Genomic DNA, 26,249 nt, shown 5'->3' on the forward strand with positions numbered 1-26,249 from the left:
GGAGCACTTCTTGCCCGCACTAAGTCCCGAACAATGCCCAAGGGAGTGATGCAATCCTATCAGTAGCCCTGCCTGCTTGGCTGCTCTCTCCCTGGAAGAGAGGGATGGAGACAAAGAGGGGCCCCCTGACCCTCTTATGTGCCTTCCAGAGTTCGAGCTCTTCACTTGCCCCAACACCCCATCTGAAGAAAGAACCACATTCCAGCACAGATAGTAAGAGATCAGTTTATGGTTAACGGTATGGGACAGACTGGGAAGGTACCAGGGCCCATAGTAATGAGCTTCCCAGAAATAGACTGACAGACTTACAAGTAAACAGAGGGGCAGGGAAACAAAGCCAAATGGCTGAGAGACCCAGGCCCAGCCTCGGTGGCTGTACCTGGGTCCTAGTTCCAGTTCTGCCCTGGGAACCTGGGGGATGAGCAGGACCTACAGGTGCCTCAGTTCTTGTAAGGCTCCCATCTCCTCACTCCCTCCTGTCCCCTACCAGCAGGCTGGGACTTCTCACATGTGGTGTATTTCCAGGGCTAGGGAATGGCTGGTCTGGGAGTGGAAAGGCAGAGGCCTGGGTAGTACGGGGTTAGCAGCAGCACTGGGGGGAATCTGGTCAGGCACCAGGTGCCTGGGGTGGGGCACCGCTCAGCAGGGCCCTTTTGTCCAGGGCAGGCCCCCCACCCTGCCCACCACACCAACATGGTGCAATAAATAGTTTCAAGTACTAAATCCGTGTCAGGCAGGAGAGCTGAAGGCTGGTGGGACAGGCAGGGGCTTATGGAGAGAGGCTCCCAGCCACCCACCGAGTCCTCTCAGCGGGCTCCAGGTATATCAAGTCCACTGTGTATGCAGGAGTGGTGACCTGGCCCCAATGTCTACGTGGACACTCCCTGCAGGGGCTCAACCCCTCAGACCAGTGCCAAGGCCTGCTCTGTAGGGCAGAAGCAGGGCAGCATGGTGCCCACAGCGTCCACAATGGCTGCCAGGTGCTCATCCTGTGCCTGGGGCCCACAGAGCTGCATGAAGTCCGCCAGGCGCAGCAAGTACTCGAGGTTGTGGCCGGAGAAGCCACGGCAGGCCAGGATCTGTGTTGCAATGGCCTCCTCAGGGGCAGGGCCCAGATAACCAGGATTCTGTGGAGTGGCTACATAAGCCAAAGCCTTGAGTGGTTGGTCAGGGGTATCCTGGGGGTAGAAGGTGACTTCCTTGGTATCATAGCCGCCAAGTACTGCTTCCCGCACGTTCAGGTACTTCAGGGCCTCGCTCACCTGCTCACCTTGAACCTGGTATGCCACACCCCAAGTGCAGCCCTAGGAGGAAACACGAACACTGGGGTCACTCAAAACAGCTCCTGGCTAGTCCCACCCCAGGTCTGTGCTCTATTAGGAAAGTGGGCAGAGGACTGATGAGTCGTCAAGAAGCCACACATCAAGCTCATTTTCCCTTTCTTAATAAGAGTTGATAAGGTGGTCTGGCCCCAAGGCCAAGAGGATTCCTACTCAAGAGTGTGGCTTGAGATCCAGTAGCATCATTTGTATAATTAAGAGGAATCTGAGTTTCAGGCCACACTCTGACCTTATTAAATCGGAATCTGCATTTTAAGAAGATGCTCAGGTGATTCTAATGAGAAGTACTTAGCTAGAGCACTCTTACCCTCTGCCTGAGAGGCATCTAATCTACCCTATAGCCATGGACTCATGAACTCTGCCTGCAACCCTTCATGCTAGTTCCCTGGGGTCTCTCTCTCTCTCGACTCAGGCACTTACCTCATGATCTTCGAGGAGGGTCACCACACGGCCAGGCTGAGGAGGGAAGAAAGATTTTGAAAAAGACAAGTTAGAAATCAGCTGTCACCAGTGCCAGAGGAAACCCTTATTAACCCTGCTGGTCCCTTATTAACCCAGAGGGCCCCACTCATTCAGAGGGAAGTGGAGAGAGTGATGCATGGCTGCAGGAGAAACAGATACATGGCAGTGGCCCAAATTGATCATCAGAAATATCCATCAACATGGTGATCCACAGGATCACAGATTCCAGCCATCACACTGATCCAGGGGCACAGAAATTGAAGCAACAAACCCCAGGCACAGGTTTACACACTTCCCCCTACACAGCACGGAGTCACCCTCTGCCCAGAGAGCCCCGAACATTCCAGGGCACTGGTGCCCACTACCCTGCCCCCACCCCCTTCCTTCCCCTGGGCATGGTCAGATGCTCACCATCTTGTCGCTGCCCCGATGGAAGGTGTCTCCCTGCCAGAAGCGCCGGCTGTAGCCGCGCACGAAGCCCACACGGCTGTCGCTGTAGGCAAAGTCTGGCCTCCACACTAGGGAGCCGTACCCGAAAATCCACAGCGCTTGGGGGTCGCTGTCATCCCGGGGGTGCTGCGCGGGTGGCGAGGGGGGTGGCGAGGCGGGCGGGGTTTTCTGGGCTGTGGACTCCTGCTTCATGGTGCTGGGCACAGGGACGAGCCCGGCGGCCTCCGGGGCTGGTCTCCGGCGCGGGCACGGAAGGACCGACGGACGCGCACACCTGGCCTGGCACCGCTCGGTCGCTCCAGCTGCGCGGCCCCGCCGGAGGCGCCTTTTAAACCCTCCGGCCGGGAGGGCCCCGCCCACCGCGCCGGCTGCCGCGGTGATTGGGGCGGGGCAAATATCCTTTTAACCAATCACCTTCCTGGTTTGCTTCCCGGTTAACCGCGCCGCCCTCTGAATGGGTAACTGAGCGGCCTGCCCCAGGCCCAGCGCGCGCGCTGATTGGCTCGGCTCCACCTCCGTAGCAAACCTGGCAGGAGTGATGCAACCGCGGGGGAGGTTTCCCCAGCTCCGGCATGCAGCAAGGGCACCTCGGATTGCGTCAGGCGGCGGGCAGGGGGCAGTGGGCACGGACGGGGACACTGGTCGACTCTCAGGCAGCCCCTACATGGCTTAGGCCCTTCAGGAACCAGCACCGGCGTGTCCCAGGCGGGCGGCTCCCCTGCAGCTCTGTCGGTGCACCTGGTCGCGTCACTGCCACCCCAGGCAGCGCGGACTCATTAACAGGGCCAGTGCAGGGGACGTCCCGGAGGAGCTCTGTGGGCGGCGTAGATGCAGTCTCTGGGGCTCCGCCGGGGAGCACACACTTTAGAGAAGCTGTCGGAGGCACCCTCTGCATTCCGTACAGGTGCCTCACGCGGTTGGTACGCGTGAGCAAATGGAGAAACTGAGTCACGGGGCTGGCAAGGGTTTCTGCAGAAGCTGCGACGCTGAGTCAGGCCGGGGGCCGAGAGCTTACCGGCCTCACGTGAGGGCTACTCCCAGGGCCATGTGTGGAACCCCCTGAGCCCAGGTAGGCTTGGGGTACATAGAGCCTTTCAGCGCGCTTGCAACCATCGCTGTCACTTTGGCTTTGGCGATGGTGTGGAAACCTGCGGAGAGAGGCCGGAAAGGCGGGCATTTCTGCCCCGAGGCGATGGGCAGTTCAGAAGGGACCTGAAAGGTGTGCAACAGTGGGGTCATCCTCAGGCGCAGAAGTTCCGGGAGCTTCCGGGAGCTGCAGGCAGGGCAGCCCGATTGAGGCTTCCAGACGCCTGTAAGCAGCTACCGGCTTTCTCTCCTGACCCACGGAGGGCCGCCCGGCCGCCTGGGGTCGGCTCCCTAAGCAGGGGCAAGAGGCTGCCGCCTGGGGATGTTTCCGGCTGGACAGGGGGAACAGAGACCGCAGAGGGCCTGCCTCTGGAACTGCAGAACTGGCTCGGGAAACAGCTGATGAGATCCGGGTGAGCCCTCTGGCAGGCGAAACGAGCAATATTGCTTCTCATTAGATTCTAATTAGATATTTAAACTAAAAATTATCTGCACCCTTAGTCATTCCCAAAGTGTGTAAGATATATTCTCCAGTAGTAATGTACTACAGTGTGTATAGTATGAAGCTAGTTCTTTAAAAACAAAATAAGTTAGGGATGCCTGGGTGGCTCAGTCCATTGAGCCAGGTCCTGATCAGGGTGTTGAGATCTAGCCCAGGGGTCACGCTCAGCAGGAAGTCAGCTTGAGATTCTTTCCCTCTGCCCCTCCCCCTGCACTCTGTAAAATAAAGAAACAAATCTTAAAAAAAAAAAAAAAAAAGCTACACATTAATATTTGTAAAAGAAGGGATCCCTGGGTGGCGCAGCGGTTTAGCGCCTGCCTTTGGCCCAGGGGAGGATCCTGGAGACCTGGGATCGAATCCCACGTTGGGCTCCCCGTGCATGGAGCCTGCTTCTCCCTCTGCCTGTGTCTCTGCCTCTCTCTCTCTCTCTCTCTCTCTCTCTCTCTCTCTCTCTCTCTCTGTGTGTGTGTGTGACTATCATAAATAAATAAAAATTTTAAAAAATATATTTGTAAAAGAAATAATCTAGAAGAGGGGCACGTCAGTGTCTCAGTGGTTGAGTGTCTGCCTTTGGCTCAGGTTGTGATCCAGGGTCCTGAGATTTTTTTTTTTTTAGGGTCCTGGGATTGAGTTCTTCATCAGGCTCCCCAAGGGAGCCTGCCTCTCCCTCTGGCTCTGGCTCTCTGTGTCTCTCATGAATAAATAAATAAAATCTTTAAGAAAAATTTTGTTTTATTTGCATAGAAAAGAATCCACAAGAACACATGAAAAGTTTCAGTGATTACCTCTGAGTAGTAGGAGCACATGAGATTTGCACTTTTTTAAAGCCAATTCAAATTCTTTGGGATTTTTGAAGGGAACATAAACCACTTCTATTTAGAAAAGAAAAAGTCAAAATAAAAATCCATTTTGAAAACAATGTAGTGGGCAGCCCCAGTGGCGTAGCGGTTTAGCACCGCCTGCAGCCCAGGGCGTGATCCTGGAGACTCAGGATCGAGTCCCACATCGGGCTCCCTGCATGGAGCCTGCTTCTCCCTCTGCCTGTGTCTCTGCAACCCACCCCCCCCCCCCCGGCGCTCATAAATAAATTAATAAAATCTTAAAAAAAAAAAACAACAATGTAGTAAAAATGCCCGAGGCTGCATAGTCAGGCAAAAATGCAAACTATGAACTATCACATGCACTGTGATTAAAACTATTAAAACAACAATAACAAGATACATGAAGAAAAAGATTGGGGGGGCATCATATACCAATGATGGATGTGTTGAGGTATTAGGATTATGGGTGATTTTTTTTAAGATTTTATTTATTTATTCATGAGAGACACACAGAGAGAAGGGCAGGGACACAGGCAGAGGGAGGAGAAGCAGGCTTCATGCAAGGAGCCAGATGTGTGGGACTCAATCCCAGGAATCCGGGATCATGTCCTGAGCCAAAGGCAGATGCTCAACCCGCTGAGCCACCCAGGCGTCCCTATGGGTGATTCTTTTCTCTCTTTTTCAAGGCTTACAGAATGTAATTTTTAATAATAAAAAGTTACTTTTATTTTTAAAGATTTTATTTATTCATGAGAGACCCACAGAGAGAGAGAGAGGCAGAGACACATTTAGAGGAGGATCAGGCTCCATGCAAGGAGCAGAATGTGGGACTCGATCCCGGGCCTCCAGGATCACGCCCTGGGCCGAAGGCAGGCACCAAACTGCTGAGCCACCCAGGGATCCCCAAAAAGTTACTTTTAAAGAGTCATTAATAGTTTTCTGGTGGCTAAGGGGGCAGAGTATATCAGAATTACCTGGGGAATATTTTCTAGCTGCCCATTCAGACTTCCTCCCATCCGAACAAAGCCCCATTGGTGAAATCATCAGGAACCAACTCTTGCTCCAAGTACGTTAGGCACTTCCTCCTCTATGCTCCCACAACCCCTTACCTCACTTCTATTTACCTGTCCCCTTCACTTCATGCTTATAACAGAAACAATCGTTTGTTGAATGTTTACCATGAGCCAGGCATTGAGCTAAATGCTTTACATTCATTCTAATTACAAACTTCTCCCCTAATTTGTGAGGTAAATATCATTTCCCAGGTGAGCCAAGTGGAGCACAGGAAAGGCAGGTAAGCCACATATGGTGAAGCCCAGCAAGTCCAGGTCTGAAGGCAGGTAGATCAGCCCCAGATCCTCCTTGCTGGGAGGCTTTGGATATCCTGCTTCCTGAGAACTCTTGAGAGCTCCCTGAGAGCAGATTTTATCCCTGAAGTCTCAGGGGGACCCACACAGTGCTGGCTCATGGAAGGTTCTCCACAAAACTACGCAGAAGACGTGGAGCTTTTACTTTGGAAAGGCCAGGTCACCCTGAGGTTCAGAGGAGGAGGAATCCTGAAAGGCACAGTTTCAACCCTGACCCTCTCAAAATAGGAATCCCCACAAAAGTTGGCTCAGGGGTCTTGGCCACCTTCCTGGGAATGTATCTTGCCTGTTCCCATTCCTCATTTATCCTTGCCAACAAATGTCTCCTTCCCGTCAAGTGGGACACTCCCGGGCAGTCAACCATCCCACTCAGCAGATTCCTCTCTAACTTCTGCAGCAGCCGTACCATCTTTCCTCTGAAAATCCCCTCAGGAAGGGGCTGCAGATGTCATGCCCACAGAAGTACCACCTCATGAGAGAGGATTACTTCCACCTCGAAGAGTGGCACATGATTTGCACATGAGGCACACGTGGTGGCTTCCTTTTTCTGGACCTTTCCCAAATTAATCTTTCCTTATTGTTCCCCTTCAGGCAATCCTTTCTCATTTCCTTATGATCTGTTCCTTCCCACTTCTCATTCCAGTCACCGCAATCAACCTCTGGCATTAGTGGGCACAATTAGCTGAACAAGGGAAGAGTGTGTTTTAGGAGCTCAGGGACTGTGTTAATTTATTATGCTAAGTGATAAGGTTGCTTTATAAAGCTGCCGATGCCCAAGGGATGAAAATAAAACCTTCCCAGACATGGGCTGTAAAGCCCCAATTGCCCAGATCTGAGCCCAGCTCCACCATTTACCATCAGGCCTACTGTCTCTGGTTCTCAGTTTTCTCAACTGTGAAATGGGGGATAATAGTATCCACTTTGTGGGTTCTGATGAGGGTTGAAAGAATGTGGGAGCCCTCAATATACTTGGCTCCTTATTATTTTTACTATAGACTTTTCACTTTCCATTTTATCCAGGATAGAGCCCTAACCTACTATTGTGATTTATAATAAGAAATATATAGAGGTGCCTGGGTGGCTCAGGCAGTTGAGCATCAGACTCTTGGTTTCACCTCAGGTCATGATCCCGGGGTCCTGGGATCAAGCTCAGTATTGGGCTCTCCACTCAGCAGGGAGCCTGCTTGTTTTCCTCTTTGCCTGACTCCCTGCTTGCACTCACTCTCTCTCTAAAATAAATAGATAAATCTAAAAAAAAAAAAAAGAAAGAAAGAAATATAAATTTTGGCTTCATCCTGTTCCTGGCAGAGCTCTTAAAACCCTTGGAATTTCCTAAGTGATAAGAGTGATAAAGGTGCCTTTTGTTATTCATAACAAGCCCATATCAACCACACCTGAATTTAGTTAATGCGCAGGCCTTTTGGGAAGTCCCTAAGGATGGGGGGGGGGGGGGGTTGCTGGTTGCCAGGGAAACTGACCGTGTGATTAGAGGGTTGGAACTCTCAGCCCCAACTTCCAACCTCTGGGCAGGGGAGAAGGGCTAGAGACTGAGTTTAAACATCAGTGGCCAATAATTTAATCAATCGCATCTATGTAATGAAGCCTCCATAAAAACCCCAAAGGACAGGGGTTCAGAGAACTTCTGGGTTGTTAAATACATGGAGGTGCCAGGAGGATGGCACTTCCCAAAGAGGACATGAAAGCTCCAGATCCCTTCCCACATACCTTGCCCTATGCATCTCTTCCATCTGGCTATTCCTGAGTTATATCCTTTTACAATAAACCAGTAATCTAGTAATCTGAGTTCTGTGATCCACTCCAGCAAATTAATCAAACCTAAGGAGTGGGTTGCAGGGACCTTGGCTCTACAGCCATTTAGAGGCACAAGTAACCTGGACTTGTGATTGGCATCTGAGGTGGGAGGCGGTCTTGTGAGATGGAGTCCTGAGTCTGTGGGATCTGATGCTGTCTCCAGGCTGGGAGCGTCAGGGCTGAGTTAAATTGCAGGACGCCCAGGTGGTGTTGCAGAATCGCTTGATATGCGGAAAACCTACAGGTCTGGTGTCAGGAAGGAAGCAGGGAGGGCGTCTGGGTGGCTCAGTAGGTTAAGTGTCTGCCTTTGGTCCAGGTCATGATCTCAGGTCCTGTGTCAGGCTCCCTGCTCATTGCGGAGCCTGCTTCTCCCTCTCCCTTCCATCCCCCCATGCTCATGCATGCACACTCTCTCTCTCTGTCATAAATAAAACCTTTAAGAAAAAACAAAAGTGAAAAAAGGTCATAGGAGAGTATTGAGAGTAGATGAGATGCACAGAAGAGTATGTTTTCCTTCACCCTACGTCTCCGTCTGACAGAGTTCAGAAGAATTGAGTGGGTCAGGAAAGTGGTCATGGTATTTTTGATTCAATGGATGAAACCTCCAACTATCTCACCCTCCATTCTTGCCATGCAATTCCCAGATTGTTCCAGCAAAGAAGGTGCTAAAGGAGTGTTTTTAAAAGGCAGATGGGTGATAGTCTGCCCCAAAGCCACTATTAATAGAACAGTTGCTTGAGCAGAGATTTTCTGTGTCTGTTTGGAGGAGAAAGACGTTAAAATAAGTGAATAAAATTAATAATCCACAATCAATAAGGGCTTTACCTCCCACAGACTTCTGAGGGATAGGTGTATCCTCAGGTCCTTGGCCCCTGTGCAGGGACATAGTTTCTGCCAACACTCTGGCAAAAGGTTGGGAAAAAGGAGTAGCTGAATCTCTCAATACAGTCTGCCTCAGATGAGAGAGAGAAGACAGCTGCTCTGCTGGGTATGCCAGCTAGATCCTGGGCCAAGGCGGGAGGGCTCCTTGGACCCTTCTATAAGCAGGGACTGTAAGGATTCCCCCATGCCCTGACAGAGGGTGCATGGGATAGGAAAACTTGGCTCCATGTCTAGCTTCTAAGGAGGGAGGAAGACACAGCTAACAGGGTACCCTAGGGCGGCCAGTGTTCTCGTTATTCAGACCTTGGGCCTTGTCCACCTGGAAGGGGAAGGACCAGGGCTCCAACAGAGGGTGGGATGGGATGGTGGAGCCTCTTTCCCAATTCCAAGGAGAGAGGAAGACATCCTTCATGGCAACAGCAAGTGGCTGGCTGCAGGGTTGAGGAGCATTTCAGTGAAGTGGCAGGGATGCTGAGAGGGGGACCATGGGGTCAGAGTCGAATGAATGTCAGACCCTACAGAAATGCTGCAGTGTGGTAGGACCTGGCTTAAAAGAAGTCTAGAAAAATAGCCCCTGTGGAGAAGTATGGCTCAGGCCCTCAGAGAACCAAGGAAGTAAAGCCCCTTAAATGAGATCAGCTGGGACACCATCCCCCATGAGCCTACTGCAAATGGGAAGGAGACAGCCGACGTAGATCTCTTTAGAAAGAGCCACTGGTGGAGGTGATACTGAACAGACCAGGCCTAGGATGCTGGGCCTGGCTTGATGTCTGCCAGTGTGGGAAACCGACAGCAACTCTTGGACAAGCCAAGTGGTACGTGCCTGTCTGCTAACCCCCATGGCTGGCTTTGCCTCCAAACTGAGCCGAGAAGCGGGAACACTAGAGACAGGCTGGCCATGTCTGGCAGGGCTTTGGCTCTGCCCTGCAGGGGGTGCCATGACACAGGACAGGCTCCTGCCCAGAGCCAACCTGTTGCAAAATCCAGACTCTGGAGATGCTAGTTACCTTGTGTCTGGCCATAGCTTTGGCTGGCTTCTTGGAACCTACATCGTAGACTCAGGGGGTCTTTGGGCATGAAGGGAACAGGCTGAGTCCACTCTTGGCCAGAGTGTTAGAAGGGTGCAGGGCCCGAGAGGCAAGGGAAAAAATGTGGTGGAAGCCACTGTGACAGATCTCCAAGGGGAAGGGGAGTCTTGAGGACTTGAGGTCCTGCCATCCCTTCCCAGAGCCAGGATCCCCCTTCCACTACTTCCCACAGCTGAAGTTGACCTGAACTAGAGGTGTTCCTTAAAGACGGAGACCACCTGGGATCTCCTCTGCCTGGTTGGTCCTAGAGCTACTGCCGGGGTGATCCAGCCAGGCTCCAAGTCCTCTCTGGCCCACCTCCACCCTGTGGGCTGGGATGGTGGAAGCTCCAAAAAGTGGTTTGTTGCCATAAGCTTGAGAAGGATTAACCCACCAGTGGAGGAACCCGTTGCTCCCAAGTATTTCATACACCAACTCATTTCAACCTCATAGTAACGTGCAAGAGGTATCAGCAATCTCTGATAGGGTAAAGATAAATAACTGGATCGTTAGCCTCTTTGGGCAGAGACCATATTTTATCGCCAATACCTGGCATACAAGAGGTACTCGATCAGTGTGGAAGGAATGAAGAAACGGATGTGGGTTTAGCTGCGGGTTTAGCGCCTTTGGCCCAGGGCATGATCCTGAGGCTCCCTCCATGGAGTCTGCTTCTCCCTCTGCCTGTGTCTGTGCCCCTGCCCGTGTCTCTTATGAATCACTAAATAAAATCTTTAAAAAAAGAAGAAAGAAAGAAAAGAAAAGAAAAGAAAAGAAAAGAAAAGAAAAGAAAAGAAAAGAAAAGAAAAGAAAAGAAAAGAAAAAAAAGAAATGGATGGACTTGTCCCAGGTCATCTGGCAATGGGAGGTGCTGCTGCAGAGGAGCCTCAGCCTCGCAACTCCGACCGGGTGTTCTCTCCAGCCCGCCCCCCACTCCCTTGCCTCGGGGTGCCTCGGGGTGCCTCGGGGTGCCTCGGGGTGCCTGCGGGGCGGGGGTGGCTGGAGCACCGAGGACTGCGAGGCGGGGAGGTTGCTGTCTATACGCAAAAGGGCCCGGCTTCTCTGGAAACCCTGAGGCGTCTTTAGGGTCAGCGTGGCACGGTTTGCTCCCGGGGGTGCGGGGACCGGGGCCCACGGGGAGCCCTGCGGGACCAAGACGAAAACTGAACTCGCGGCCGCCGCGCCCTCCCCCGGCTCGGCCCCTCGGCCCCGGGAGGAGCCCGGCCGAGCCTCTAGCCCCGGCGGCGGGGGAGGGCGGCCCCCAACGGCGCGGGCCCCGCGGCCGCGCAGCGCCCTCTGGTGCCGGGCACCGCGCCCGGCCTCCCGCCCGCTGGCCCGCCGGCGACGCCGGCTTCCCGCGGCCGCGGCCCCGACCCCGCGCGGCCTCCCAGGCCCGGGGCGGGACTCGGGGACGCAGGAGGCGGAGCCCGGCGGGCGGGGGCGTCTCCGAGAAACTCGCGGCCTTCGGCGGCTTCCCGGCCCGGGAAGCGAGCGGGGGTCGGGAGGCCGCAAACAGGAAGTCGGGCTGTAACAAAGAGCGCGGGGGGCGCGGGGGGAGCGCAGGAGCTCCGGGGCGCCCGGCGGCGGCGGCAGGTGGAGGGCAGGCCCCGAGAGCGGCCGCACCTGCCTTTCCGCCGCGCCGGGGCTCCGGGTCCGCCGGGATCCGGCCGGGCCACGGGGCCGAACCGTGCACCTGGGCGCAAGGGAGGGTGCGGCCACCCGGGGAAGGCGCATCCTCTCCCCGGGAAGGGACAGTCACAGCTCCCTGAGTGAATCACTTCCATCCCCTTCCCGGAATACAGCAGGCCACGTGGGACGGAGGGCTGGGGTCGCCGATCCTGCGATCCTGCGAACCCACGAGGAAGGGCTGGGAGAGATGCAGAGAGGGGAGAGCCTGTGTGTGGGTCTCGGGCGGAGGTGGAGCATCCATCCACACTGAGTTTCGTGGTCTTATTTAGCTTGGGAGGGGGGGCCCGGATAAGAGTCACTGTCTTTTTCATCCCTACCTCCTAGCCAGTCTGACCCTGGCACTGAGGCAGGAGAGGGGGCCTTGGTTGAATAAGATGAATAAAGGCGTTCCTCGAGTCACAGCCTTTTCCTGACTCACCTCCCTACCCCACAGAGACACCCAGGTGGTTAGCAGCCAGTGGGCCCTGGAAAAGCAGCTGTCCCCAGAGCTGGAGTTCACCATGGGGTCAGATTAGCCTTTAGGCTGGGCACTGCCTCCAGGCTGTTAAGGAGCCACTAAACTGAATTCTCTCATGAAGTACTCATACAAATTAAGCAGGCACTTGCTAAAGCCCAGAGAGCACTTTTCAATGCTTCGTTTGGCCTTGTATCTGCCAAGCCGGGGACTCTCCTGTATACCTGGACACTGTCGGGAAAGTCTTGGGTGCCTGACCTGCGACAGGCAGTTGGACCCCCAGGGAGTGACCTCCAGGCTAGGGATGGAGGGCTTTCGCTGGGGCCTGCTCTCACCCCAACCCACTGGCCTAGCTCTGCCAGGTCACTGGAGGCAGAGCTACAAGTTGGAGCTGCCCAACCCTAAACTGTGCTCAGATCCCCTTTACCCCAGAAAGCCTAGTGGTGGGCTCTCCCAGCTCCCTGTCTAGGGGATCAGAGCCAGTGAGTGGGTTTAGCTAGCCAGCTCTCCTCCAAGGCTCTTGCCTGAGGCGCTGGCAGCCCATGAAGCCCAGCACAGCCTGGCCGTGTGGACGTGCAGGCTCGCGGGTGTCCTACCTGTCCCCCACATGGGAGCCTCGTCATCTGCCTTGTGTCCCAGCCCAGTTTCCCCAGCCCCCAGGGCCCGGGAGCCGCTTTCCTGTTTCATTTTGGGCAGGAAGAGTGAGGTCGTGTTGTTCTTCCCCCTGCTGCCGGCTCAGGCTGTGGGAACGGTTCCCTGAATGCTTTCCTGTTTGATACCCTGTGTGTTCAGTGAGGGGAACAGGAGGCAAGAGCAAGGCGTGGAGCCTGTGCATGGGGGTGAGTGGGAATGAGCCGAGGTCTCTGGCTCCTATGTCTCTGGCATAAGCTCCCGGGTCGAGGAGCCATGCCATGTGCATGTGTCAGGGATAAAGAGGAAAAAGGAGGGCGGGTAGCACAGCATATACTTGGATTCTACAGGCAGCTCTGGTGGGCTTATTTTGCTTTACTGTGGACAGGCTGAGAGCTGGGAGCATCTACTTGACCTTAGTCAGTGGCTCAATTTTGTCATCATTTGCTCTCCGTGGGGTAGGTTTGTGGCTGTAGGGAGAGGACCATGGCCCCCTAGGGACCATCCTGCACCTTACAGGGAGACAGACATCAAACAAAGACAAAGTATCTCATTAGTGCCTTGGCCTGAGAAACCTGGACTGGGGGGGGGTGGGGGCGGGCAGTGGTGAGGGCAGCCCTGGTGGCTCAGTGGTTTAGGGCCACCTTCAGTCTAAGGCGTGATCCTGGAGACCCGGGATTGAGTCCCACGTCAGGCTCCCTGCATGAAGCCTGCTTGTGTCTCTGTCTCTGTCTCTGTCTCTCTCTGTGTCTCTCATGAATAAATAAATAAAATCTTTAAAAAGAAAAAAAGAAACCTGGACTCGAGAAAGGCCTCCTCCTCCTCCTCCTCTTTTTCCTCCTCCTCTTTTTCCTCCTCCTCTTTTTCCTCCTCCTCCTCCTCCTCCTCCTCCTCCTCCTCCTCCTCCTCCTCCTCCTCTCCTTGCTGTCTTCAATAAATTCCCGCAGCTCTGGGTAGACCAGGTACCAGACCCTGTACCCAAGTACTCAGCACTCTTGGCCAGCTGCAAGGAGGATAGACAGACCTAAGTTGAGCCCCCCTCCCCCAAGACCAGTGCCCTGCTGGGACTGAGAGAAGAGTAGGTGGGTGCCAGTCTATCTAAAACCCTGCAGTGAAAAAACAAAAAAAAAACAAAAAACAAAAACCCTGCAGTGGCAGGAGGAAAGACCCAGATACCATTCTGGTTCAGAGAGCCCATTCTCCAGTAAGCAAATCCTTTTGAAAAGAGGAATGCACGCAAGAGCATACCTTCCCCCAAATTCCTGTATCCTCCAAACTGACTAAGGAGCCTGAAAATATTTTCAGGCTTGAGGAGAGAAAGGGGGAGAGATTCAGGTCAGAGGGCATATCCCCCAAGTTATGGTGGGAGCATAAGGGGGAAAGGGGAGCCACAGCAACCTCAAGCCAGCAGGCAGGGAAGGCTGGCCTAGGCCTGGGGTCAGATGTGCAGGGTAGGGCTCTTCAGGGACTAGAAGGAAACAAGGGTCTGGAGCACAGCAGGCCAAGCCCAAGTGCATGCACGGGTCCCTGGGGGTTCTGGCAGGGGCAGCCAGCAGCAATATGAGGAGTCAGAGAGGAAAGAGAGAGGATTCCCACTCTGCCATCACAAAGACAGGACCCGAGAAGTAATAAACTCCTGTACACATCTGTTCCATATTATAAATACACATTATATACAAAATAATGTTATAAAATGTAGAAAGGTCAGTGCTTCTGATTCTTAAATTATTGAAATACTAGACTCCAAAATAAACTACAAAAAAAAAAAAAAACAAAATAAAAACTCATATTATTGATTTCTGAAGATCGGCTTCAAGGGTGGTCTGGGAGCAGTAGTGGGTGTGGGCAGAGCCCCAGGCTCAAGGCTATAGGGCTGGTTTGAGGGAGGAAAGGGCCACGGTGGCAACAGCACCTGGTTTCTCCCTCACTGGAATTTCCAACATCACTGCCCTGAGCTCCCCGTTAGGCCTGGCTCTCTTGGCTGGCCAATGGGGCGGGCCCTTCACCTGTTTGCTCACCAATATCCAGAGGCACCCAAGGCTAGAGGCTGTGGAAGCCAAGTAAGGCCTACCAATAGCCTTGCCCAGAGGGCCTCAGCCAGGGAGAAGCTGGAGTGGTGTTAGGAGCAAGGCCCACAGGCAGTGGTCAGAGGCACAGGGCAGAAAGTGCTCCTCCCGCTTTGGGCACTCACCTCACCTGCAGGGCAACTCCTGCCAAAAGCCACCCTCAATGGTATCTTGACCCACAGATGGCCCTGCCCACACTGACCTCCTCTCTCCTCTCTGATTTAGACCCAGCTGTTGCCATGGAGCCTGGGCCAAAGGCACTTTTGGAAACACAGATGCCAGTGGAGGCCACAGCAGCTCCAGGCCCTGCAGGGCCACTGCCACTCCCTCTGGAAAACAGGCCAGATCCCAGAGGGGCACTCAGAAGGCCACTGCTGGCAAGGCAGGTCCCAGTGGCACCTCTCCTCTCTGTTCCCCTGGCTGGTGCGGCTGCCAATCTGATGCCAGACAGACTCCCAAAGGCGTGGAAGGGTACTGCATCTCTTGGCAAGTTCACAGTCTGTCCAGGTCATGCCATTCCCTCTTCCTCCTGAGAGCAGCACGTTGCATATTAAAAATGTCCCATCCAGGATGCAATGTAAACAATGCAGAAGGAAGATCCAGCTGCTGGGGCAAAGCTGGGATGTGCTGGGAAGGCTCCTGCCTTATACCTGGAGATGACAGGAAAGCAGGGAAGTGGGTTACCCTGGAAGACAAGCACTCCCTCCACGGCTGCCCCAGGGCCTCTCCTAGAGAAGCCCATCAGGCAGGTGGGGTGAAGGGAAGGTGGGGTAGCCCTCCCCAGACTTCTGCCCTATTACATGCACATGCCTGCGAGCCTCTGTTTGTGAAGTGGGCCACTGGAGGAAGCAGTGAGAAGAGGCAGGAGGGGATGAGGCAACCACTCTCACCCACCAGCAGCTGGGAAGCAGTGCCGGGGAGCTGGCCAGGTGCCATGGCCACCCAGCCCATCACTAACGCAGCAGGAAGAGCTAGGCCAGCTCACCACCACGGCTCCTGTTTCACACCCTCTGTGGCAATGAGGCCAGCCGGGATCTAAGAGCCCCTGAACCTGCCCTGCCAAGGAGGGATTCCGACCCACCCTTCAGGATGGCCCCTGGGGTCGAAAGTCACCAGGCCACCTTCCCATTTCCTAATGGCAGGAGGGGACATGCTGGAAGGGAAGGTGAGCCCAGCACTCACCTCTGTGGCAATGACACATTCGTTCCTCTCTTCTGATATCAAACACACAGACTGGTACATGGAGTCCCTGGGGGAGCATATCGCTGATATCCGACACTCTGGCTTTTCACTGAGGGAACACAAGACAGGCCGGTGAGGGAGGAATGGGAGAGGGCTGGGGGGCAAGCAGGGCACTAACTTAGACCCTGAATGGCCAAAGGACACTGGCCGAGGCAGTTCTGAGAGAAGACACAGGGACTGGGGATGCCCAATGTAGCTTGGGGGGCAGTTAGGAACAGGCCCTCAGCCACAGGCCCCCCAACCTTACCAGGGTCTCAGGCCTGGGGAAAGCCAGTATTGCTACTCTACAATAAGCCAGGCCATGGAAAGATGGAAGTCACAGACAGTGTAGACCTTCGACATTTGTGAATGAATGAATGAATGAATGAATGGGAAAGAGGGACAAAGGAGGGATCCCTGGCAAAAATCTTGTTGGAGGAGCCTCCTGTCAGTAGCAAAACCCCATTTGCTTAAAAGCAGTCAAGGGCCTGGTGCCAGCTTTCCACCTGTCCTGGGGAGCCTAGGGAGTATCATGCAGGGCTCTGCGGCCAGGCCCTGGCCTCCAGGTGCTGCTCACCTGTGTAACCGCAGCGGTGCCTTCTCCCCTAAGCTCTTATCACTGTGGGAATACTTCCCCAGCATGGTCCCTCGCCCCAGAGGCCCTGGGGCAAGATTATAGTCCAATGTGTGGTTCTGCTGTTTGCCACAGTTGGACTTATCCAGGCCACAGTCCACTTCCAGCTCCTTCTTCTGGTTTGTGTTCTTGAGCTGGGCGGCAGGGATCAGGTTGTCCTTCTGGAAGTCTGACAAGTTGTTCATGGCCTCCCTGCCACCATCGTCAGGCCGCCGAAGCCGCAGCTGCCGCACAGCCACTGCCACCATGCCCAGCAACACCAGCACTACCACCAGTCCCACACCCAGAGAGACAGCCACCCAGGGGAAGCTGGGTGGCATGCTCACAGGGAACTCGCAGCGGCTGCCCACAAAGCCATAGGGACAGTTGCAGACAAAGCTGTCCGGGGAGAGGCCAGGGTAGCAGGTGGCCCCATTGAAGCAGGGTCCCGAGGTACAGGCGTCGAGAAGTATCCGCACCTCGCATTGCCGGCCAGAGAAGCCAGCAGGGCAGGTGCACACGAAGCCATTCTCCAGGTCATGGCAAGTGCCGCCGTGGGCACAAGGCCTGCGGGCACAGTCACTGATGTGGAGTTCACAGTGGGGGCCTGTGAATCCAGGAAGGCAGCGGCACATGCGGTTAGGACCGAGGCTCAGGCACCGGCCCCCTGTGGGCACACATGGGGCATAAGTCAGCAACCACCTGGGAACCCCTCTGGTGCAGAGGGTAAGCACCCCATCAAGGATCCCACCACAAACAGCATTGTACCAGGAGTCAGGAGACCTGGGCTTGAGGGTGCCTCTGGCCTTGTAGCCCTCAGTGAGCACCTGTGTAAGAATGACTAGCATCTTACAGAGCTTCACAGTAGAACCTGACAAGTATGCTTGGGTCTGAATCTCAGCTGTGTCTCAAGCTGAAGCTGATCTGACACATGTTGCTTTGTCTTATTCTAAGCCTCAGTCTCCTCACTTGTTATATTAGAGTATAGTGCTATCCCCTCCATAGGAGATCTCTGACGGTTAGGCTGGATGACGCATGAAGGCAGGAGCCCATGCCTTGTATATAGTAAATGGTCAAATAAATGTAATTATCAGTTAACAAAGTTAATGGAGTGATTAGCCAGAGAACAGACTCCATCTCAGCTCTTCTAGCCCCTCTCCTGCTCGTGAAGCTTCTCTCCTGCATAGTGTTGTCCGCCTGCCTCACAGTGGGTCACCAGGAGGCCAAGGAGACAAAGATATCCGGTGTGCTTTGCACCCCAAAAGATGCTGAGCATTTTGGACACCTTGTGCCAATGCCAGGCTCCACGTGGCCATGGGGCAAGGCGAGGCCTTTAGACGTAGGGCTCTGACTATGCCAGGCTCCCTCTAGGAAAGATACAAGGCCTCATATATCCCTTTCTCTAACCCAGGACTTCCGGGGGAGGCTCAGAGGCCACCCCAGCCAGGAGACAGCTCCACAACATGCGAACAGGATGTGAAGCAGGGTGGACACCTCTCCTCCTCCGAAGGCCTGCACCCACAGCCAACCTGCTCCTCTTCCAAAGCCACCCAGCTGATTATGCAAGCTCTTCACCATCCAGAGCAGGTTGGGACCATCTCAGCCTGTCCAGAGGGACAGACCCAGCCTCTCTCCTCTCCTGACTCTCCCTCACCAGAACGCTCTCTTAGTCCTAAGGCTGGCCCACCAGGGGAGCGAGGCAACAAGACTCACCATTGGCACACGGGTTGCTGGTACACCTGTCTACTTTCTTCTCACAGTTGGAGCCCATGAAGTTGGGGGGGCATTCACAGGCATAGCTGGCCCCCTGGCTGCGCTCCCGACAAGAACCCCCATTGAAGCAAGGGGAGTCTGCACAGCTCAAAGTGCTGTGTTCACAGTGTAGGCCATAGTAGCCTGGGGGACATAGGCAGCGGTAGCCATCCTCCTGGTCCTGGAGAGAGACCAGAAAGAGGCAAAGTCAGACCCCAAGACTAGTGACTAGGATGTATGGCAGGGAACCCACCTGCCCACAATGCCTTTCATGGCTGTACCTCCACTGGCCATGCATGTGGGGCCACCCGGGCACTACCTCACCAGACCTGGGCTGGCCTGGGGCTCACCTTACAGCTGCCTCCATTGCGACAGGGGTTGCTGTCACACTCGCTGAGTTCCAGCTCACAGTCCACGCCAGTGTAGCCTGGGCGGCAGGTGCAGGTGTAGCTTCGCTGCCCGCTATTGGAACATGTTGCCCCATTCTTGCACGGGGAGTGGTGGGTGCAATAGTTGAGATCTGCGAAGACAGGGACCAGCCAGCTAAGCAGAGCAGTAGATTGGTCCCTACTTTCAGGCTCCTTGTAGTGCAAGCTCACTGTCCATGTGTGGCCCAAAGGCTGCAGCCCCAAGTCGTCCTGGCCTAGCCACCTTCATTCCTTCTCCAGTCACATATACCAAGGCACCTTGACCCACATCTGACCTGTGCTACCAACCAAAGTTAAAAAAAAAATACAGTTGGCAGGTGCCTGGGTGGTTCAGTTGGTTAAGCATCTGCCTTCAGCTGGGGTCATGATCCCAGGGTGCTGAGATCGAAACCTGCATGGAGACTCCCTGCACAGCACAGAGCCTGCTTCCTCCTCTCTCTCTGTCTGCCACTCCCCCTGCTTGTGCTCTCTCTGTCAAATAAATTTATAAAATCTTTCTAAAAATTAAAAAAAATACAGATGGACAACTGCCTGCTAGGTAAGGTCGCAACCACTGGCTGCCAGGGTAGAATGAAGGGAAGGAAGAAGAGCGGATGGATGGCAAGGCCACATGTTGAGGAGGAAGTCACAAAAGGCTTCGTGGAGGAGGGGCAGCTGAGATAAGCCTGGAAGGAGGGATAAAATTTTAACAGGTGGAAATGGTAGACAGGAGACAAAAGCCACCATCAGTAGTGACCCAGTATTTTTCAAAGGGAAATGCATTATGAGGGTGTTTTGAAATATAAGTATTTGTTTTCTTATTTGGGAAGGACAGGGAGGGAGCAAACACAGCTCAAATATAGAGATTGGAAGGGCTGTGTTTGCATATGATGAGTGTATGACTGTGTCACCCGGGAGCAAATGTGGGGAGAGGAACAGGAACGAGAATGGGCAGGAACCACAGGTGTGTTCTTGTGTTTGGGGTAGGGGCGAGGAGAGAGAAAGCCAGACAGACAGACAGACACACACACACACACACACACACACACAGAATACAGGGGCTGAATTCCAAGCACGAATTGTTCCTAGCACGTCAGGGGCTAGGCAAGTTCTTTCGACCCTGGCAAGCCTCCTGCCCACCCTCCTGGGGCTTGTGCCCGTGTCTCCATGGCAGCAGCCACCCTATTTGACCCTGAAAATGGGAGGCACGTGCTGCAGCTGGCTACCAGGATGAAAGATGAAGGAGCAAAGGCTTCCTCCCCCAAGGTTGGGGCCAGTAGACCCCTACGTAGCCAGAAGAATGACCAGTCGCCCACCCTGACCCAGAAAGAGACTGTGGGCCCTGGACAGCTGCCTGGCAAGTGCAAGTGGGAAAGAACGAGGGAGGCTATTTCTGCCTCAAGCCAAGAAGTCGGTTAGATGCCACTCCGCCCAGAGGCGCAGCTCACCCATAGCCTCAGGGCAGCTGGTGGGCACACCCCACCAGACAGCTGTTTAGGGGAGAGCTGCTCAAACAGCCCTGGCAGGTAAGCAAACACTTAGGGGGTTAATAGGTAACTACAAGGTAGAAAGAGGAACTGAGCCCAGTATCCCTCCTCCCAGGCCTTGCTGGAATTTGAGTATGAACTCCAGGCTGCCACCTTGTAGAGCTCCTGGCTTCTCCAGTCACCCTGCCTCCCCAGCACCTGAGCAAGAAGGACTCACTATCTCATTCTAGGCCAATCGTAAGATTCCTTAAAAGCTCCAAGCTCCTTGAAGGATAGTGGGAAAGCCAACTGGGCAGTCACCAAGTAAGAAGGGTGACCACTCTGGTTCCCACTCCCTGCCCATCTGTCCCAACCCTTCTGCATCCTCTCTCTGTGTTGACTCACCCTGGTCACAGAAGAGGCCTCCCCAGCCCTCATCACAGGTGCACTGCCAAGGGATGCTGCAGGTGCCATGGCGACAGCCATTGTGGGGGATGCATTCGTTGCAGAGGCGGCCCTGCCAGCCTGGGCGGCAGCTGTTGAACAAAGAGGAGGCTGAGGGTGAGGTGAGGGCTTGGCCAGGGGACAGCTCCCTCCTCATCCACTTCCTGTCCCCTACTCACATGCACTCCGCTGGCTTGCTACAGTAGCCATTCTGTTCATGACAGCCAGAAAGACAGACAGCTGAGGAAAGAAAACAGAGCGGGGTGAGTTTGGAATGCCAAGGACCCTGAAGCCCTGCTGTCCCTGAAGCCCCGCTCTCCCTCTCCTGGCCCTGGGGGTGCCCCAGCTCTCCTGGGCTCACTTCCCACTCCTGGCCTCCCAGAGGAGCCACGGGTGTTCTAAAGGCAACAGGGAAGGAGAATCCAGGCTGAATGGAATGCAGTAATGGGGTCCTTGTGGGCTCTGGCAGGATGGGGGATGAGCATTAAGAGAGAAAGATCAGAGTCCACGCCTGTCCTAAGCATCCCCACCTGTTCCCGAGGCCCAGCTAGTGGGCAGCCCGGACCTGTTCTGTGAGGGAGGTTAGCTGTGGCTGAAAAGAGGCCACCGTGTTTGCTCCGGGGACCCCTGCCAGGTAGGCAGGAGCTTGGCTGCTTACGCTCTTCGCAGTACTCCCCAGTCCAGCCGGGCAGGCAGGACAGGCTGCCATCTGGCTGGCACACGTAGTGGCCGAAGTGGTCATTGCGCTTCTTGCACAGGCGTGAGCAGCTGTCCCCATAGTAGTTGTCACTGCAGATGACCCGGTAAGAGTAGCGCAGCCTCGTGGGAGGGCTGGTCTGCTCATCCAGTAACCAGTTCTTGCCCACAGCTAGGGAGCCCTGGATGGCGATCTTGCTGATGAGCGCGTCTGGTGGCAAGGCCTCTGAAGGGGCAGAGGGCCAGGTCAAGGAAGGGCAGCCAGTCCCCGGGAGTGCCAGCAAGTGCTGGATCAAAGCAGCTGTCCAGATGACCCCCACCTGCCAGCAAGTGCAGGCCAGAGGAACCCAAGTGTCCCCACTACTTAGCTGCTGTGTGTGTGTGTGTGTGTGTGTCCATGTGTAGAAGGCCTGATATCATTCAAAAAGGGGACAATAGAAGGATATTAAGGTATCCCAGTGTTCTGGAGGCAGAGAGACTAGGAAAGAGGTCAAAGTGGGGAAGAAAAAAAGGAAAGAAAGAATGAGAAGAGGGAGAAAGAAAGAAAGAAAATAAAAGAAAAGACAAGAAAAAAGAAAAGAAAAGAAAAAGAAAAGAAAAGAGAAAAGAAAAAGAAAAAGAAAAAGAAAGCCCGGCGGGGGTGGACTCTGAGAGCAAGGGGTCCTTTGGTGCCCGTTCACGGGTTCTGCCCTCAGAGATGGGTAATGCTTTTCTTTTTCCTTTTCAAAGTGAGAATTGTTGTGCTGCTGAAATATCCTTTTCCTCTGTGTCAGAACAACATCCCAAAGCCATTATTCCCTTTCCAAAGGAGCGGAATTCGCGAAAGGTGTAAAATACAGGAAGGGGCCCGTCAGCGGCGCTGGCAGCTTCGGCCTTTCTCACCGCCGTGCTCCCCGCGTTCCCACGCCAAAAATAACCCGCAGGAAACGCAATTGTGCTCAGAGTCCAGGCAGCTAGCGGAATCCGAGCGTCCAGCGCGGGGCGCAGCTCCTGGCCCAGCTTAGCGTCCTGCCCCCCCACCCCCCACCCCGCACTTCCCCCGCCTAGTACAGGTTAACTCTTTCGGCGCTGCGCCGTGCGCCCCCCTGTGGCGGCCGAGCGAGCTACTCACCTGGCCGCAGGTCGTCTCCTGGCGCGTGCCAAGCTTCGATGATGAGTGAGAAGGTGCCCTGGAGGCCAAGGGAGGGGGCCGGGGAAGACAGAGAGAGAGAGAGAGATGAGCAGGGGCGGGGGAGGTGGGGGTGCCTTGCGGCAGCGGGTTTAATTAATCTAATTGCAGGATACAGTTACAGCTCCCGGGTCAGCATAACGGGGCTGCGCGCAGCATGGCGCGAGCAAGGAAGGTGAGAGAACCCAAGAGATGGGGGCCTGTTAGCGAGAGTCGTTCCACGGGGGCAAACGCGCCGGGGTAGTAAGTGATGAAAACCACATCCCAAGAGTGGAGAGAAGAGAGGGCATAGAACTGAAAGAGGGAGACTGGTGGTGAGAGCTTTCCTGAGGATGAGGTCCCTGGAGAGAGTCGGAAGAAAGTATCAAAAAAGAGCGCCCCTTGGTTTTTGTTTTTTTGTTTTTTTGTTTTTGGTTTGGTTTGGTTTGGTTGGAAGCGAGGAAATCTGGGGGGAGGGCTTTGGTCCCAGGGAGCCCCCTTCTCGTCTTTCGTGACCTCCCAGTGCACCCAGGCTGTGCTCACCGGCCAGGTGAAATTGAAAGGCAGTTGGAGAGGGTTGCGTCCCCCGCCGCTACTGTCGTCCCCGACGGCGAAAGAGTTGGTGCCTAACACGGGCGTGGAGACGCTTCCGAAGGTGCAGCGCCCGGGCGAGACGACCGCCTGGAAGTGCTTAAGGCAGACGCGGAAGAAGGTCCTGCAGCCGGGTTCGCACGGCCGCCCGCTGGCCAGTACGCCCCGCTCGTTGGCAAACTCCTGCAGCTGCAGCTGGAAGACTCCGGAGCAGGCTGCGCGCTGTTGCGCAGGGACCGAGGGGAGGAAGGAGGGGAGCGGTCAGCTCGGCAGACGCGCGGGGCTCAGAGCGCGGTAGGAGGGGGTGGAGGGGGCGCGGGACGTTACCTGCTGCCACAGTGCCGCCAGCAGCAGTAGCGCCCAGCCAGAGGCGCTACGGGACGCGACTGCCATCCCCTGGAGCGTCGCTCTCTCCCCGCGCCCGCCCTGTAGCTGGCTCCGTTCGGGACGCCGCTTTCCCGCGCGTCTGTCCGCCGGAGGGCTCCCTGCAAAGCCGGGCTCTTGTGGGGCTTTCCTCCCGCGTCGCCTCCTCGCTCGTTCTGCTCCAGCTGCGGCGGCAGGTAATCCAGGTGAGGCCGGCCGGGCGGCGGCCGCGCTGAGGACGTGTCCTCGGGCTAATCCTGGGGCTGCAAGCGGGCCAGGGCTCGGTACACCGCACTGAGGCGGCTTGAGCTGCGGCTCGAGCCTCGTGTTCCCGGCTTGCGCTCTGCGCCGCTACTGGAACCTGCGCGCTCGGGAGCCTTCCTTATATATATTGGCTCCTCTCTTCGCCGCCTGTCACTCAGAACCCATGGTCACTCTCCCCTCCCCTCCGGGCCTCCAGCGCTACAGCCCCAGCAGGGCCTGGAGGGGGCCTCCGCCCTCGCCATCCCCAGCCCCCGCCAGCCAGTCACGCACGGGTCCCCGCCCCTCGGTGCCGCTCTCAGCCCCTGGGTCCCCTAACTCTGCGCATGTCAAGGTGACCAGTTCTCCGCGACAGAGGGGTGACGGCCCGAGACCCCGGCCTTGGGAGGAGGGGGAGGGCCTGGGGGAATGGGGCGGGAGGTGAGCGAGTGGTTCCCGGATGGTCGTGGAGGCGGAGACACTGGGGAGTCCCCGCGGGCGGGCGGTCCGCGGCCGGAGCTAGTTACCTTCAGCCTTCGAGCAGGTAAAAAGAACCTAAGCTCGGAAAGCGAAAGCGGTGTCGAAGGACCTGGATCTCCTTCCCCGACCTTGAAAGCTGTCGCCGCCGCAGTTCCCAACCTGTGAGCGCCCACCCACCTCGCGTCCCCCGCGCTACAGAGGAGCCCGCGGACGCTTTAACCTCTCGGTGGCCACACTGGGCAAGGCGAGAGCCTCGAGTCTGAGACTCGGGGGCTCCCTCCCCCCTCCTGGTGGGCGTCTCCCTCCCTAGCTGCGGGGGGCGTGTCCAGCGCGTGCCTTCTCCCGTCTGCCCCAGCCTGGGCTCGACCGGTGCCAGCCCCTAGACGCTGGGTCCGGGAGATGGGGGAAGGGGGCGTGGTCCCGAGGTAGGGAAGGGGGGCGCGTCCTCAGCTGTATGGTAATAGGGGTCTGGCCCCTCCTCCGGCGCCTCCGCTCACCTGGGCTCAGCTTCAGCTCCACTGACCACCGTCTCCCCCCACCCCGGCAGCCCCAAGCCCCCAACGCGTCCTGTCGCTCCGTTGGGGCAGGGAGGAACTCTCCTGGCTCCAGCGCCGGTTCAGCCGCTGGAGAGCCCTGGTGAGGGGCCGAGGGCGCGCAGACCCGGGTCCTCTCCTAGGGAGGACACGTAGGGTGGAACTGAAAGCGCGCGGACTAGTTTGGGTTTCAGATGGCTTCACCGTCTCGCCTTCGCAGCTCCCCCGGGTGGCCCCACTTCTCCGAGCGGCGGCAGCTGCTTTCCCGGAACCCGGCGTGATCCCCAGAGGCCTTAGACCAGGGAGGGCCGGCTTCTCCCAGTCTCGGGGGTGCCGGGGATCTCTCTCTCTGCGACGCCGAGGGCGGCGGGGGCGCAGTGGCTTCAGCTGTCAGCCCGCGCGCACAGCGATGGCTGTCGTCGGGCGATAAGATCGGCGCGGCGGGGGGGGGGGAGCAGCGACGCGGTGCGGGCCCGGGGGAGGCCTAGAGGGGGGTGAGGCGCGGCAGTGGAGCACAACAGCTGCCTAGGCAGCACGGTCTGATTTTTTTGACTTGGGGGTGGTGGTGGAAGATTGGGGGGGGGATGAGAAACAAGAGGTTGGGAGCGTGGGTTGGGGGAGGGGCGAGATGAGGAGATGGGCTCCGGGGTCCCCCACGCACGGCCACCCCTCCCAGCCACCATCTGGCGCGAGCGGGTTGGCGTGGGGAACCGAGGTGGGGCGGGGGCCGGCAGATGGGCCCAGGCTGCGCTCCAGAGTTAATGTAGGTTATGGGCAGGCGGAGTCCCCAGGCCCGAGGGAGGGGGGTCCAGGGCTTGCCTCACAGCGGTCCTGACAAGTGGGTTCCTCACGCTGGCTCCGCCCAAACTCTACGATCCCTAGACTTGCCTAGGGTGCCAAAGAGTGTCCCTCGCTCTCCTCTGCGCTGGCATCCTTCCCTACCTAGTTCTGCCTGCTTCCACCTCCAAATCCTGGCCCAGGAGTTCATAAGAACGCTCTCCTTTTCTGGCACTTGCACTTGCCTGCCTCTCAAGGGAGACATCCAGTCCTACAGGATGCATCTTGCTCAATACTGGTAGATCTGAAACACTCTCTTACCCCTCTTACACATCCTGACTAATGTGTCCAAACGCACTTTGCAAACAGTTAAGGACCAAACAAAAATATTATTATCCTCAGAGACCTAGAAATCCTTTTGGAGGAGGAAAGGGTTAAATTCTCCTCATCATCAAAAGGCAATTATGAAGCATCTATTTGCTACCTGGGCCCTGTCCCAGAAGTTCATTATCCTGCTAAGATGCTAGCTGGGCCCTGAGTACCCACCAGCGCTCCAGTCTGCTGGAGTCCCTCTTTGCTCTCATTTGCTGAACAAGAATAGGTCCCGCTGGGGGCCCAGAACTGAAATGCCAGTGTCCACAGCTGGAACTCCTCCCTTTTACTCCTATTAGAGACCAGAAGAACCCAACATGTGTCCCGGGGGCTACCAAGAGCAGGAGGCTGTGAGGTCATTCATTGGAGGCCGCAAATCACAGTGGAGTTGGACCCACCTGGACACCTGCTGACCCTGCCCCTATGCAGACGCTTGGGGATGCCCTAGAGCGGGAGCAGGGATGCAAAGTTCAATCGACCTGGACTCCCCTGGATGGACTGTGGGCCCTCTGAAGGTCTACG

The 26,249-nt window shown here is 55.9% G+C and overlaps 2 protein-coding genes across 2 annotated transcripts; both read right to left on the bottom strand.

Annotated features, from left to right (window-relative positions):
- Nucleotides 1-211: 211 nt before the first annotated feature.
- CHAC1 (ChaC glutathione specific gamma-glutamylcyclotransferase 1) lies at nt 212-2,550 on the bottom strand. The gene is made up of 3 exons (XM_041744497.1): nt 2,214-2,550; nt 1,761-1,796; nt 212-1,304 (listed from the first exon to the last, which is right to left on the bottom strand). The coding sequence occupies exons 1-3, from the start codon at nt 2,442-2,444 to the stop codon at nt 903-905; spliced, it is 669 nt and encodes a 222-aa protein (XP_041600431.1). The 5' UTR covers nt 2,445-2,550; the 3' UTR covers nt 212-902.
- An 11,473-nt stretch (nt 2,551-14,023) lies between these two features.
- On the bottom strand, nt 14,024-24,330 carry DLL4 (delta like canonical Notch ligand 4). Its single transcript, XM_041745722.1, has 11 exons — nt 23,290-24,330; nt 22,915-23,184; nt 22,336-22,393; nt 21,187-21,450; nt 20,708-20,768; nt 20,490-20,620; nt 18,562-18,731; nt 18,173-18,392; nt 16,424-17,126; nt 15,808-15,916; nt 14,024-15,275 (listed from the first exon to the last, which is right to left on the bottom strand). The coding sequence occupies exons 1-11, from the start codon at nt 23,353-23,355 to the stop codon at nt 15,270-15,272; spliced, it is 2,058 nt and encodes a 685-aa protein (XP_041601656.1). The 5' UTR covers nt 23,356-24,330; the 3' UTR covers nt 14,024-15,269.
- Between the last annotated feature and the right edge of the window lie 1,919 nt (nt 24,331-26,249).

This window comes from Vulpes lagopus, chromosome 2 (genome assembly GCF_018345385.1).
Source record: "Vulpes lagopus strain Blue_001 chromosome 2, ASM1834538v1, whole genome shotgun sequence".
In the NCBI taxonomy this organism is placed as follows: domain Eukaryota; kingdom Metazoa; phylum Chordata; class Mammalia; order Carnivora; family Canidae; genus Vulpes; species Vulpes lagopus.

Excerpts from the sequence above, each read along its gene's own strand:
- CHAC1 (XM_041744497.1), bottom strand. The coding sequence starts at position 2,444 with ATGAAGCAGGAGTCCACAGCCCAGAAAACCCCGCCCGCCTCGCCACCC. Across the intron at positions 1,797-2,213 it reads ATCGGGGCAGCGACAAGATG|CCTGGCCGTGTGGTGACCCT; the intron begins GTGAGCATCTGA and ends TTCCCTCCTCAG. Across the intron at positions 1,305-1,760 it reads CCCTCCTCGAAGATCATGAG|GGCTGCACTTGGGGTGTGGC; the intron begins GTAAGTGCCTGA and ends GTTTCCTCCTAG.
- DLL4 (XM_041745722.1), bottom strand. The coding sequence starts at position 23,355 with ATGGCAGTCGCGTCCCGTAGCGCCTCTGGCTGGGCGCTACTGCTGCTG. Across the intron at positions 23,185-23,289 it reads TGGCGGCACTGTGGCAGCAG|CGCGCAGCCTGCTCCGGAGT; the intron begins GTAACGTCCCGC and ends CCTGCGCAACAG. Across the intron at positions 20,621-20,707 it reads AGCAAGCCAGCGGAGTGCAT|CTGCCGCCCAGGCTGGCAGG; the intron begins GTGAGTAGGGGA and ends TTTGTTCAACAG.